The sequence below is a fragment of the Heloderma suspectum genome, chromosome 10, assembly GCF_057233095.1.
Source record: "Heloderma suspectum isolate Gila_16-S chromosome 10, 16-S_ref, whole genome shotgun sequence".
NCBI lineage: Eukaryota > Metazoa > Chordata > Lepidosauria > Squamata > Helodermatidae > Heloderma > Heloderma suspectum.
The window spans coordinates 15,714,706-15,726,076 of record NC_139467.1 but is presented as its reverse complement, the minus strand read 5'-3'; the positions used below and the strand labels follow the sequence as shown (position 1 = coordinate 15,726,076).

At 45.9% G+C, this 11,371-nt stretch overlaps 1 protein-coding gene across 1 annotated transcript in view; it reads right to left on the bottom strand.

Annotated features, from left to right (window-relative positions):
• The window catches only part of LOC146337803 (chemerin-like receptor 1), a 40,716-nt gene extending 40,087 nt beyond the window's left edge, over window positions 1–629 (bottom strand). The window contains exon 1 of the mRNA XM_084815278.1: window positions 326–629. Coding sequence (XP_084671404.1) covers window positions 326–485 — 160 coding nt within the window. The 5' untranslated portion in view covers window positions 486–629. The remainder of the gene's footprint in view (window positions 1–325) is intronic.
• Window positions 630–11,371: the final 10,742 nt, after the last annotated feature.

The window sequence follows — 11,371 nt, the reverse complement described above, 5'->3', positions numbered from 1 at the left end:
TTTCTTCTGACTCCTTGTTGGGACATTTGTTTCCACAGAGCTGACAGAGGTATCACAGATCTAGAACTGAGCTGGTTTGAGGGAAGCCAGTCACTGTCACCTATCAGGCACTACGGACCTGCTGAGGACTGCAATCCAAATCTCCTGGCCTATTGAGGTGATAAACTACATAGAGCCATCCAGATAGAGACAGCAACACAGCAATTGGAGACACACCTGTGGCTCTGGCATCACCTTCATGCCCTCCCTATCTGACTCACACGAAGTCCTTACCTAAAAAATCTGTTTGGGAAACCGTTCAGAAAACCATCCATTTTGAGCTCACCTGCGAGTAGTTCCTTTACTTCTAGGTAGCCTTTCATCCCCCTGTAGACTGTCACCACCTCTACCCTTCTTTCTGCTCTTGGCTTTCCTGGCAGTCCATACGTTACCCTCACCATTCGCCTTCGATAGATCGCCCTCGGGATGTCAGATTCAGTGAGCATCTCAAGCCCTGGACAAGCTGGTGAGATTTGACATTCACTGACCTGTACCACTCCGCTCCCAAGTACTGATTCCCCAGCTCATTCCAGAACTCCTCTAGGAACTTGGAGGATTCTCGAGGAATTCATTAGGCTGGCTAAAGACTGTTCTAGGGCCTCAGAGTGGAAGCGGAAGTCTGATTAGAAGCGCACTGGAATCTGGGGTGGATTGGGAGATTGGGGACTTACTGTGTGGGAAACAGGAAGCAGGTGGAGAGGAACAGATTGTACGTGGGCAAACTGCCAGTACACACATGTGCTTGAGACATTTCTGTATGTGAACCTGAAATGTGAGGCTGTTTTCCACCAAATTGGGTTTGGTTCTTCTCTCTCCTTTGCCTATATTCACCCTTACCGAGATCCCGTTCCAGTAATGTAGGATGTTGCTCTCAAGCAGTAGCATTCTCAACACTCAGTGACTTTCCCCTCTATTGACAGATTCCGTGATCCCAAGATGAGGAACCTGTGTCCTCAGTGGCCAATCAGTGTGTCAGTCACCGCATAAACCAGGCCTGTGCAACCTGACCCAGCAAGCTTTGCAAATCTCCTGTTTTTGCTACCAGCTGGGGAAAGGAGATTGTCGAGAACCAGACAGGATACAACTAGGGATGGACGGACTGTGTAAAATTCCCTCCGTCTGTGTTTCTCGGATTGTCAGGCGCCTTTCGTTCTGTCGTCCCCTCACAGACGGATGCGGATTTTTTTTCCCATCATGCGGAAGAATACACAAATAATTCTGTAAGAGGTTTTGTAACAATTTACATAATTTACCTTAGTACATAACATCAAGTGTATTGTCCCCCATTCCATTCCACTTTTCCTCAGCAGAAACTTGCGTATTTTCCTGCAAATAAATATACGTACATTTCAGGAAAGTAAAAAGAAAAGAAAGATCCGAAAGTCCAGGGACTCCATGCAGCTTGAGGGGGTCGCTCTGCAGTGGATTCTCCAGGTCAGATTCTTAGAAATCCGAGCTCATTTTAGTCCTTGAATTTTTTCAGCATCCCTATCTATAACACATGGTTGCTGGGCCATGTTTGTCTTAGCACTGGGGTCTCCAAAGTGCTGCCCATGGGCCCCAGTGTACCTAGAGACTCCTTTCTTGGTGCTCTTCAGGCTCCCTGCCCCTCCTGATTTTAATTTTTTTTCATTTTTAAATTTTACCCTTTTATTTTTACTTTAAAAATATTTAAATTTTATTTTATAAAATTTAGAAAAGTTTATGTTTATGTTTAATGTTCAAAAGAATGGATTTGTGTTTTGGAACACAGCTCCCATGTCACCCTTGTACTTAGGTCCTTAGGCAGGTTACCTTTCTTTTAGTCTCACCAGTTTGGTTTCTGGGAAATGAGTGTTTTTTGGATGCCTGTGCCCACCATGGGAGCCATTATACAAATAGGCATGACCCCCCTCCCCCCCCCCCCGTTTCAGCCATTTTATGAGAGTGACTACAACCCTCTCTCAAAACTCCAAATTTGTGTCCGTTGACCTAAAAATGGTTAGGGACCTCTACGTAGCGGGTCACAAGATGCGCAGACTTGGTGTAAACCACCATCCCAGAATATAGACACAAATGCATCTTGGCATTAAGAGAGGCTTCCTTAACAATGGGCACCATCTCAGGGCGATTGTAAGCCAGTTCTATTTCTCTTACAGTCTCAAAATTGCAGAAAGGGGAAGGAGATTAAACCCTATGGTGGCCCCAGTGGGTGACACCACCAGCCTGCTCACAAGACCATTGGCAACCCCAAGGAGAGCACACACACCTGATGCCCACAATCACAGCAGAATATTCTGGGGTGTATCAGTGCCAGGCAGAGAACCAGCTCAGCTCAGCCAAGAAGGCTGTTTGGGTGATTGTGCAATGTAAGGGGGGAACCTGGGCCTTCAGCTGAGGGCATTCATCCTTTGCTAAGTGGTTTGGCTTGCAATCACACCACTTACTAATTTTTTTGCCGCACATGATAAATGCGTTCCTTCACAAACATGTGAAAAGATGCACGTGATAAATGCATTCTTTCACAAATGTTTCACATTTCACATCCTGTGCTGGCTGGGGATGCTGGGAGTTGTATGACTTCTTTCTGTCTAAACATGCATATGATTGCACCCATATTCTTTTTAGCTTTTGTGGGCTTGATCCACTTCATCAGATGTAACCGCAACCTCAGCAATCACAGGATGAGCTTACGCATTATTAGGGGTGTACGAAAGCCCACTTACCTCCGTCCACTGGGGTCGGTGGGAGGGGGTCAGAGATCTGTCCCTCCCCTCCTGGAATCCTCCCTGGCCGGCCACAGCTGGACTTCCGGCCACAGCCGGGCTGCTGTGGCCACAAATGGTGGCCATCATAGCGGCTGCCATTTGCGTCCCTGCCTTTTGCCGTGATAGGCTACGTAGATACTTACGTAGCCTATCACGGCTTGGCAGGGATGCAGATGGCGGCCGCAGCAGCCAGAAGACGACCCAGAGCCACCGCCAGAGCCAAGTAGGTCCGTTCCAGGGGGGTGATTTCGGGGGGTGGCGGGGGGGTAGTCCATTCCGCCACGGAATTTGGGGGGTCGGATTCTAAAGAATCCGGCCTCACTGGAGTCCATGGCGGAATTCTCCAACATCCCTACACATTATGGAGTTTTCTAAGAAGTTTGTTAATAACTGCATGTAGGTGCCTCCTGGTGGTGAAACCACACATTTTAATAACTGAAAATATTTAGTGTCTGAGAATTTTGGCTCGCTCTGTCTTTTTCACCACAAGAGGGCATATTTATACAATTTTTAAGAAGGATTAAGCTTATGTGGTAAGGGAAGTGTTTAATTTTTGTGATAAAGCAGTGTGGATGGGTAAGGGAAGTTGAATCCTCCCACTCCGTATCTTCCCATACATTCCATCACTTCAAGCACTTTTCTCCTAGCTTCCAGTGAGGATCCCCCAATGGAATCACCACCTCAGGGTGTAAGGGAAAGAGAATCCTGTTAGCAGGGTAAATGTGAATTATCTGGCATCGTATAAGAATGCTCTGTTTGTCTACTATGAAAGTCACTTTTTGCCAAGTACATAAGAACGTAAGATCCCTGCTGGATCAGATGAAGGGTCCATCTAGTCCAGCATTCTGTTCACACGGTAGCCAACCAGCTGTCAACCGGGAACCCACAAGCAGGGCATGAGCACAACAGCACCCTCCCACCCATGTTCCCCAGCAACTGGTGTACAGAGGCTCACTACCTCTGCCACTGGAGAAATAATTCTTCTTCCTTATCCTAGATAAGGATATCATAGCACCATAGTCAATGCAGCACGCCTTATCTGTAGGGCTATTTAGTGAGCACAGAATCTGATATCTTGGTTGGAATCCAAAGGATCTCTACTCTTTTTTTAATCTTGTTTTTACAACACCCCCCCCCCCCAGATAGGGATTTTCAAGAATTGTGTTCCTGTGTGCAAATTATGCAAATGTGTCCCATTCGGAACCCTGAACAGAAGCAAGAGCGTAATTCTCTGCAAATGTTTGCAATTTCCCGACCTTGTGCTTGCATTAAAAACGCACACCTGCAAACTTCAAAAATGTGCATTTTCCCCTCAACTACATTTTCATGCTTTATTTATGGGGGGAGAGTGCATATTTGGGGAGCATACTTGGAAAAGCACACTTTTGTGTGTGTTCGGAAATACACATTTGCCCTGTGTGGGAAAAAAAAATACACTTATGTTCAGGAGCAAGAACAAGGTGAGATGAGCATCAGGATGGAAAACAGAACCTTGACGAGATCAAACACTGCTCATTCGCCTGTCCCTAAAAACAGCAAGTTGCTGATCCTTACGGTGCCAAAAAAGAGCATAGCTTAGAAATCAATCCACACTGTTTTCTTCCTTGCACCCCATCAGCAAACCCTTTCAGTAATGTGGAGTCATTTGAAAATGTACACCTGGGGTCTCCAATGTGGTACCTGCAAAAACCTCCTCTCTGCCCCTCCTGAGTTGTTGTTTTACTGTATATATACTCTCTCTGTGTGTGTATGTGTGCTCACGCACGTGTGTGTGTATCTATCAATCATCTATCCATCTATCATCTGTAAAATTAAAAATGTTTTTAACAGGGAGCCTGGGCTATTCTGTGAAGAGAAGTGTCAGCATCCAGTGCTATCTATTTCAAAGAATGCCTGTGGACTCCATGCGTTTTGCCTGTTTAATGTAGCTTGTGTGTATGTTGGCTTGTTTGTTTTGCTGTTGTGTGTGTTTTATTTAGGGCTTCTCTTCGTATGCATGTATGTGTGTGTGTGTTGCTGTCAGGGTGGACACTGAGCCCATGGAGTCCCAGAGTAGTTCTGATTCTGAGGAAGAGCAGTCGCTCCTGGGAGAGGAGCGCGCTCCTCTTTCCCAGGGCCAACAGCTGACGGAGATTCCTCCCACCAGCATTCCTAGCTTAGAAAGCAGTCCAGGGAGTGACCGAGCGCAGATAGCAGACTTAGTGGATGCGGGACGCAGACGCAGAGAGCGGCGCCAGATGGAGGGCGCGGAAAGCAGGCGTAGTGCCCGGTTGGCGCTCAAAGAACGGTTGCACACAGAGGATCCAAGGGAAAAGGGGAGGGATTCTCCCTAGTCCTTATATTCAGGGGTCTGCCAGTGATTCCCTTTCAAACGGGGACCAGCTGTTCCAACTTAGGGCATAGGGATGCTGCTGCTCAGATCTAGTTGCTACCTGTAGAGTTATTAAGTTGTAAAAGAAGAATAAAGCTTTGAAAAGAATCCCTTTGTCTGTGTCTGGACTTGGCTACTGGATTAGACTGAGAGAGGCCTCCAAGGAGCCCTTGACAGTTGCCTGGTTTAGGTTTGGGGGGGGCAAGTGTGGTGTTTGTTTTTCCTTGGGCTGTGTGTGTATGTGAGTTTATTTGTGGGTAGGTATTTTGCCTGTGTGTGTGTGTTTCTCTGAGCACCACCAGTTTGCCTTCTGTGAAATAGGTAGTGTATTGTGGGGGCAAATATGTCATTTAGCATTTGGAGCTCAGACCCCAGCTCTTGCCATGGGTTTCCTGGTCAAGTTATTTGAGCTCTCGTCAGTTTGCTGTCTGTGAAATGGGTGCAGAAAACTGGTTCAAAAGAATGGTTTTGTGTTTTGGAACTCAGACCCCGCCGCTGCCTTGTTCTTCGACAAGTTACTTTTAGCCTCACCAATTTGCCTTCTGGGAAATGGGTGCTTTGTGATTGGACACGCCCACAATGGTAGCTATTTTGTGAGAGTGCCTGCAACACACTCAAAATGCCAGATGTGCCCACCAACCCAAAAAGGTTGGGGACCCCTGATTTAAAATAATGATGGAAGCACAATAAATTATGCACACTTCAGTAAACATATGCAATATTTGATTTGCAAAATATATTCAGAATGTAGAAAATGTGGAGCAGAATTTGCATCTTCTTGGGGAGAGGTTGGGATTGTGGAGTGCATATTGTCTAGATCACAATTTTAAAACCGTAAGATTTTGTGGTCAAAATTTGGTGCTGTAAAATCTTGCTGTGTGTGCTTAATACACACTGAACCAGGGAAAACGATTTACTGGGAGATTGATGGTGGACTCTACATTTGCAGGACACTGTCCACAGGGTCTGTAGTTCATCAGTATAAAGGCTCTTCTCTCATTTGGTGTTGATGTGTCTGTTCCAGATCCTCCAAGGACAGTGAGGTTCGGTGTCTCCCAGGCTTCTAGGAGAGATTCAGCACTCATCCAAGGTACCAGAGAGCCTTAGGGTGTGAAAATCAGTATCTGATGTCCCTGTCTCCTCTGGAGTACGATGCTGGTTCCATCAAAGGGGTTCTTGCTCTTCCATTGAGGTGACTGACACTTTGCTGTGATTACACATGGTCCCAGAAAAGTGGCTCATGACTCTCAGTTAACAGCTCAGGAAGTCGGCTCATTATGGCTACTCTGCAAGGCTGGTAGCAACTAGTGCTGTGTCGAAAATTTCTCCGACATTTTATTCGACCGTTCTCATTCCATTTGATAAAAATGAAATTGCTTTCAAAAAGAAATTCAAAGGAGGAGACATTTCATAGAAATTCTCATGGGTTGAGTTTGGGGTTCTTGTGCTTATCTTGCTTAGGAGGTGGCTGAGGAGTGTGCATGAGTGTCATTGAACAGTCCAGCCATTTCTACCACTAAAGCTCTTCTAGAAGATGGTTTTAATATCCACAATACGTGGAAACAACATTGGCTAGGAAACTGCCCTCCTCAATGCCAAAGCTTGCCCTGCATCTTGGAAAAACTACCTGGATTTGACCAGCCCCGTGCGATATGGACAACCTTGAACTGAATTTTCATGGGTCATGGTAGATGTGCAGATGTCCTTTACAAATGGGGCAAAATAGCATCATCAGACTGTGATTGTGGGGCTGAAAAACAAACTATCCAACACATAGTGACAGAGTGTCAAAACTGAGCCTACAATGGAGACTTTGCTGATTTCCTGGTTGTGACAACTGAAGCAAAAAAACTATATCTGTAACTTAGACATAGGTTTGTGATCTTCCTGTCTATATTTTATATTTCATATTTATTATGCTCTATGTTTTTATTGTAACGCGATGTGAATGTGCCATATGATAAATAAATAAATTGAACAGTAATCTCTGTGGCAGCCTGTAGCCTCCTCAGCTTCCTGCACTTCAGTTAAAACTACCATGAGGAAGACATCATGAGGCAATCCCTCCCATGGGGCTTTTTCAGTTCAGGAAGTGCAGGTGGCCTGGGAGGCTGCAGAGGAATGGACAGATGTGTAATAGAGAGGGAAAACGCACACAAAACCCTCGGCCACCTCTCAGTGATTAGATAAGCTCAAACCAAAAGAAATTGAAAATTCTGCCTCAGAAAAGTGGAACTTTCAACATAGTTGATGCTGTTGCCATTTGCAGAAGCAGTGCAATAATTCAAAGCCACTTAGGAGAAAAGAAAGACGCTGCACTACAAGTCCTGCCAATAGTGAGCCCTATCTGTGAGTAACTGTTGGAGAATTTCTCCTCCCCTAGGAGAAGAAATTCAGTGAAATTGTCCCCCCCCCCAATTTTTTTGCCCACAAATAGGCTGGAGAATTTGGAGAGGCCTTTTGTGCACAGCGCTAATAGCAATCCTCCAGTCAAAACAAGTTTGGTCAAGGCGGGCAGGACCTTGGAGAACTTCCAAGATAACTGGTTGAAGCTGACCAGTCTGAGACTCGAGGATCAGGGCAAATATATGTGCATAGCTAGTAACTCTCTAGGCTCTTCTCAGGGGATCTTCCTGCTCTACATAGCATGTGAGCGGGCCATCATTGGGCTTAACCTCTGGGAATCTCTGCTACGGGGAGAAGAAGAGTACTGAACTCCATATTGCAGGTCATCACTTACCCTTTGCTAAGATGCAGTTGAAGTTCAGTACTGAAGCACTGATCATCAAAAGAAATTACTTCCTATTAGCAACCTAAATTTGGCCACCCCTGCTGTAGGATAACGTTTTTGCTTTTACTTGCTATCATCTGCACTGTGCCATGTAGTGTTCTGTTGTGATATTGCAGAAGCATTTCCTCACTCTGCTTTGGCTGTGTGATGTCATCATAAAGCCAAATGAGAGTGAAGGAGGAAAGCTCTCACTTGTGGGAGAAAATTGGATTTCATTATAGCTGCCAGGGTCATAAACAGGTGGCTGCAGCAGTGAAAAGATGAATGCCGTAGTGGGTTTTATGAAACTGTCCTCCCTACCCCCAGTTTTGAGCTGAAAAAGTTTATTTTTGGCTCAGTAACTCATTGCAAGACGCTAACACAGCTAGGGATGCTGGAGAAATTCGAGGCGGATTAAAATGCACTCAGATTTCTAAGAATCCGACCTGCAGAATCCGCTGCAGCAGAGCGACCCCCTCAAGCAGCGCAGAGTCTGTGGACTTTCGGATGATTTTTTTTTTCCTTTCCCAAAATTTACGCATATTTATTTGTAGGAAAATACGTACGTTTCTGCTGAGGAAGCATTGACTGGAATGGGGGACAATACGCTACATGTTACATACTGAGGTAAATTATGTACATACTTACGTAAATACTTAACGTAATTATTTGCGGATTTTTCTGCATGACGAAAAACATCATCCGCATCGTTCTGTGGGCAGACGATGGAACAAAAGGCACCTGGCAATCCGCGAAACACAGACAGGGAAGATTTTACACGGTCCGGACATCCCTAAACGCAGCTACAGCTCTGCAAAATATCACAGCAGCATCCCTGCTTTTTGTCTTTCATCTATGCTCACTATCATCTGCACTGTACCCGCTAGTGCTCTAATGTGGCATTGCAGGCAGGTATTCTCCTCCTACATCTAATCCTCCCTGGCTTTATTGCTTTTTTCTAGATGCCCCCAGGGTCAGTGGCTCCCAGCCCAAAGCCACATGCTTACATGAGGGCAATGGCCTCCTATCACCAGTGGCAGGAGAGACCTTCAGGGGAAACATTAGCAGAGGGGCCCTACAGCTCACTTCCTGGATCCAGTGGGATGAGTTTGTCGGCTCCCTGAGGTGGATGGAAAGCCTGAAGGAGGATCACAGCCTCATCTGCCTGGGAATCAATCCTTTGGGAGCTTACAATCTGCAGTTTCTAGTCACCCCCACCCCCAAAGGCAAGAACCCCCCAGACCTGTTCCTGGGTTCAGTGGTTGGAAATCTCAAAGAGGAAGATTTAAGCTGTTTCTCAAAAATCTACTGCTTCTCCACAGTAGTGCACTTGTCTTGATCTAGCAACCTTTCGAAAAGCTTATTTTTGTTATAAAATTTCAACCAAAGAAAAGAAAGTGGGGGGGAGAAAAAAATGTGGCTAGATAGATTTGGATATATCAGTTTCAGTGCTTACATATAATATCTGTGTGTGTGTGTGTGTGTGTGTGTGTGTGTGAATGAAAGTAGAAGTGGTGCACTTGTCTTGATCTAGCCCAGGAGTGGGCAATTTGTGGCCCTCCAGGTCTTGTTGGACTACAATGCCCATCATCCCTTACCATTGGCTACGCTGGCTAGTTGTAGGCCAAATCATCTGGAGGCCCACAAGTTGCCCACCTGTGACCTAGCCCATATATGGGTCTGTGTTTGCTGTGGACAGGGTGGGGATGTATGGATTTTGTAAAATCCATTCCACCTGCTTTTCATGGATTGTCAGGTGCCTTTTGTTCCGTCGTTCGCTCATTGTCGGAATTGGATTCCCCCCCTCAATATCCTGAATTTGCACAAATTTGCATTTGCACAAATTCACTCTTGCGCAAATGGGCAAGTCCCTCCAAAATGTGCAAATCCCCTCCCCCCAAATGTTTTAGCCTATTGGGGAATGTACATTTTGGGCGGGTGGTTGTTGTTTTTAATGTTATGTATTTTTCTATGCCTAAACTTGCATAACATTCCAGAAAGTAAAAAACAAAACAAAAACAGTTTGCAAGTCAGTGGAATCCATGCAACTCAGGGAAAGCCAGTCCACTGCAGAATCCACCAGTCGGATTCATAGAAGTCCGAACTCATTTGATTCTGTTGTGGATTTCTCCAACATCCCTAGGACAGGGTAATGTGGGATAAAGTACTACAAAATATCGATTTCAGTATTGTATTTTATTCTGTTAACTATTTGTATTTTATTCTTTTATTCTCTTAACTTTTGTACTGTATGTTATTATTTTAACTGTTTGTAATCTGCCCAGAGAACAATATTTGGCAATATTTGGGGCATCATAAATCTAATACTTTGGGGCGGGGTTGCTTTCTTCTATTACTGTGAACTCTAGAATCCCATTCTAAGGTTTCACCAGTCCTTCCTAATGCTCAGTCACAGGGCCCAAGGCTGCTGAGCCCCCTTTGATATCAGGACCCCCAGGACACCCTCAAGGGCTTTAGCAATTCTTCACTTCAAAGGTCCACTGTGATGTCACAACAAATTAGCCTCTTGTTGCTGCATGACACTGCTGTCAAACATGCAAGTGGTAAATGAGAGCAAAAAGCAGAGGGGACATATTGGAGTAGCCCAAATATGAGTATCTTACCATTTGCATCCAGCCATATGGCACAGATGAGTTCACAGGAAAAGTTTCTGCAAGTTGTAGGAACTTGGGATTAGGGATGGTGGAGAATTCCTCCACAGACTCCAATGAACCCCCGGAGTCTGTAGCAGAACGGACGACTCACCACCACCCCGCAGAGTTCGCACCAGCCAGATTCTACCTGCCGCCGGCCGGGTCCAGGTCATCCGCTGCCATCTGCTGCCGGTCTGCGGAAGCAAATGGCATCCGGCATAGCAGATGCCATTTTTGTCCCTGCTCTTTGCTGTGGTAGGCTACATAAAGATTTACGTTGCCTATCATGGCAAAGAGCAGGGATGCAAATGGGGTCTGCTACGCCGGATGCCATTTGCTTCCTCAGACCGGCACCGAACAAAAGTCCTGCAGCGGATGGACCCGGCCAGCGGCTTGGCGGACTCGCTGCAGAGCAGAGCCAGCCAGGGAGGATTCTGGGGGGAGGAACGGATCGCCTCCCCCCCCCCCGTGGACCTCCCTTTGGACTCAGGTGAGTGGGGTTCGTACACCCCTACTTGGGATGGGTGAATGTGTCAGTTTTGCTTTCTCCCACATTTGATTTTTTAAAATCTCAAGTTTTCTCTCCTGAATTTGAAGAGCTTTCCAAATTTTGCTAAATCCTTATCCAAAACTGAAAAGAAGTGAAAACAAACCATCCCTAAAAGGTACCACCTCTCATGCCCTGACTGGAGGAGTCCTGAGAGGAAGAGCCAGAGGCCCCAGAAACCCAGGGTACCCCAGACTAGGGATGGCAGAGAATTCCGCCACGGATCTCTCAGATCCGAAATCT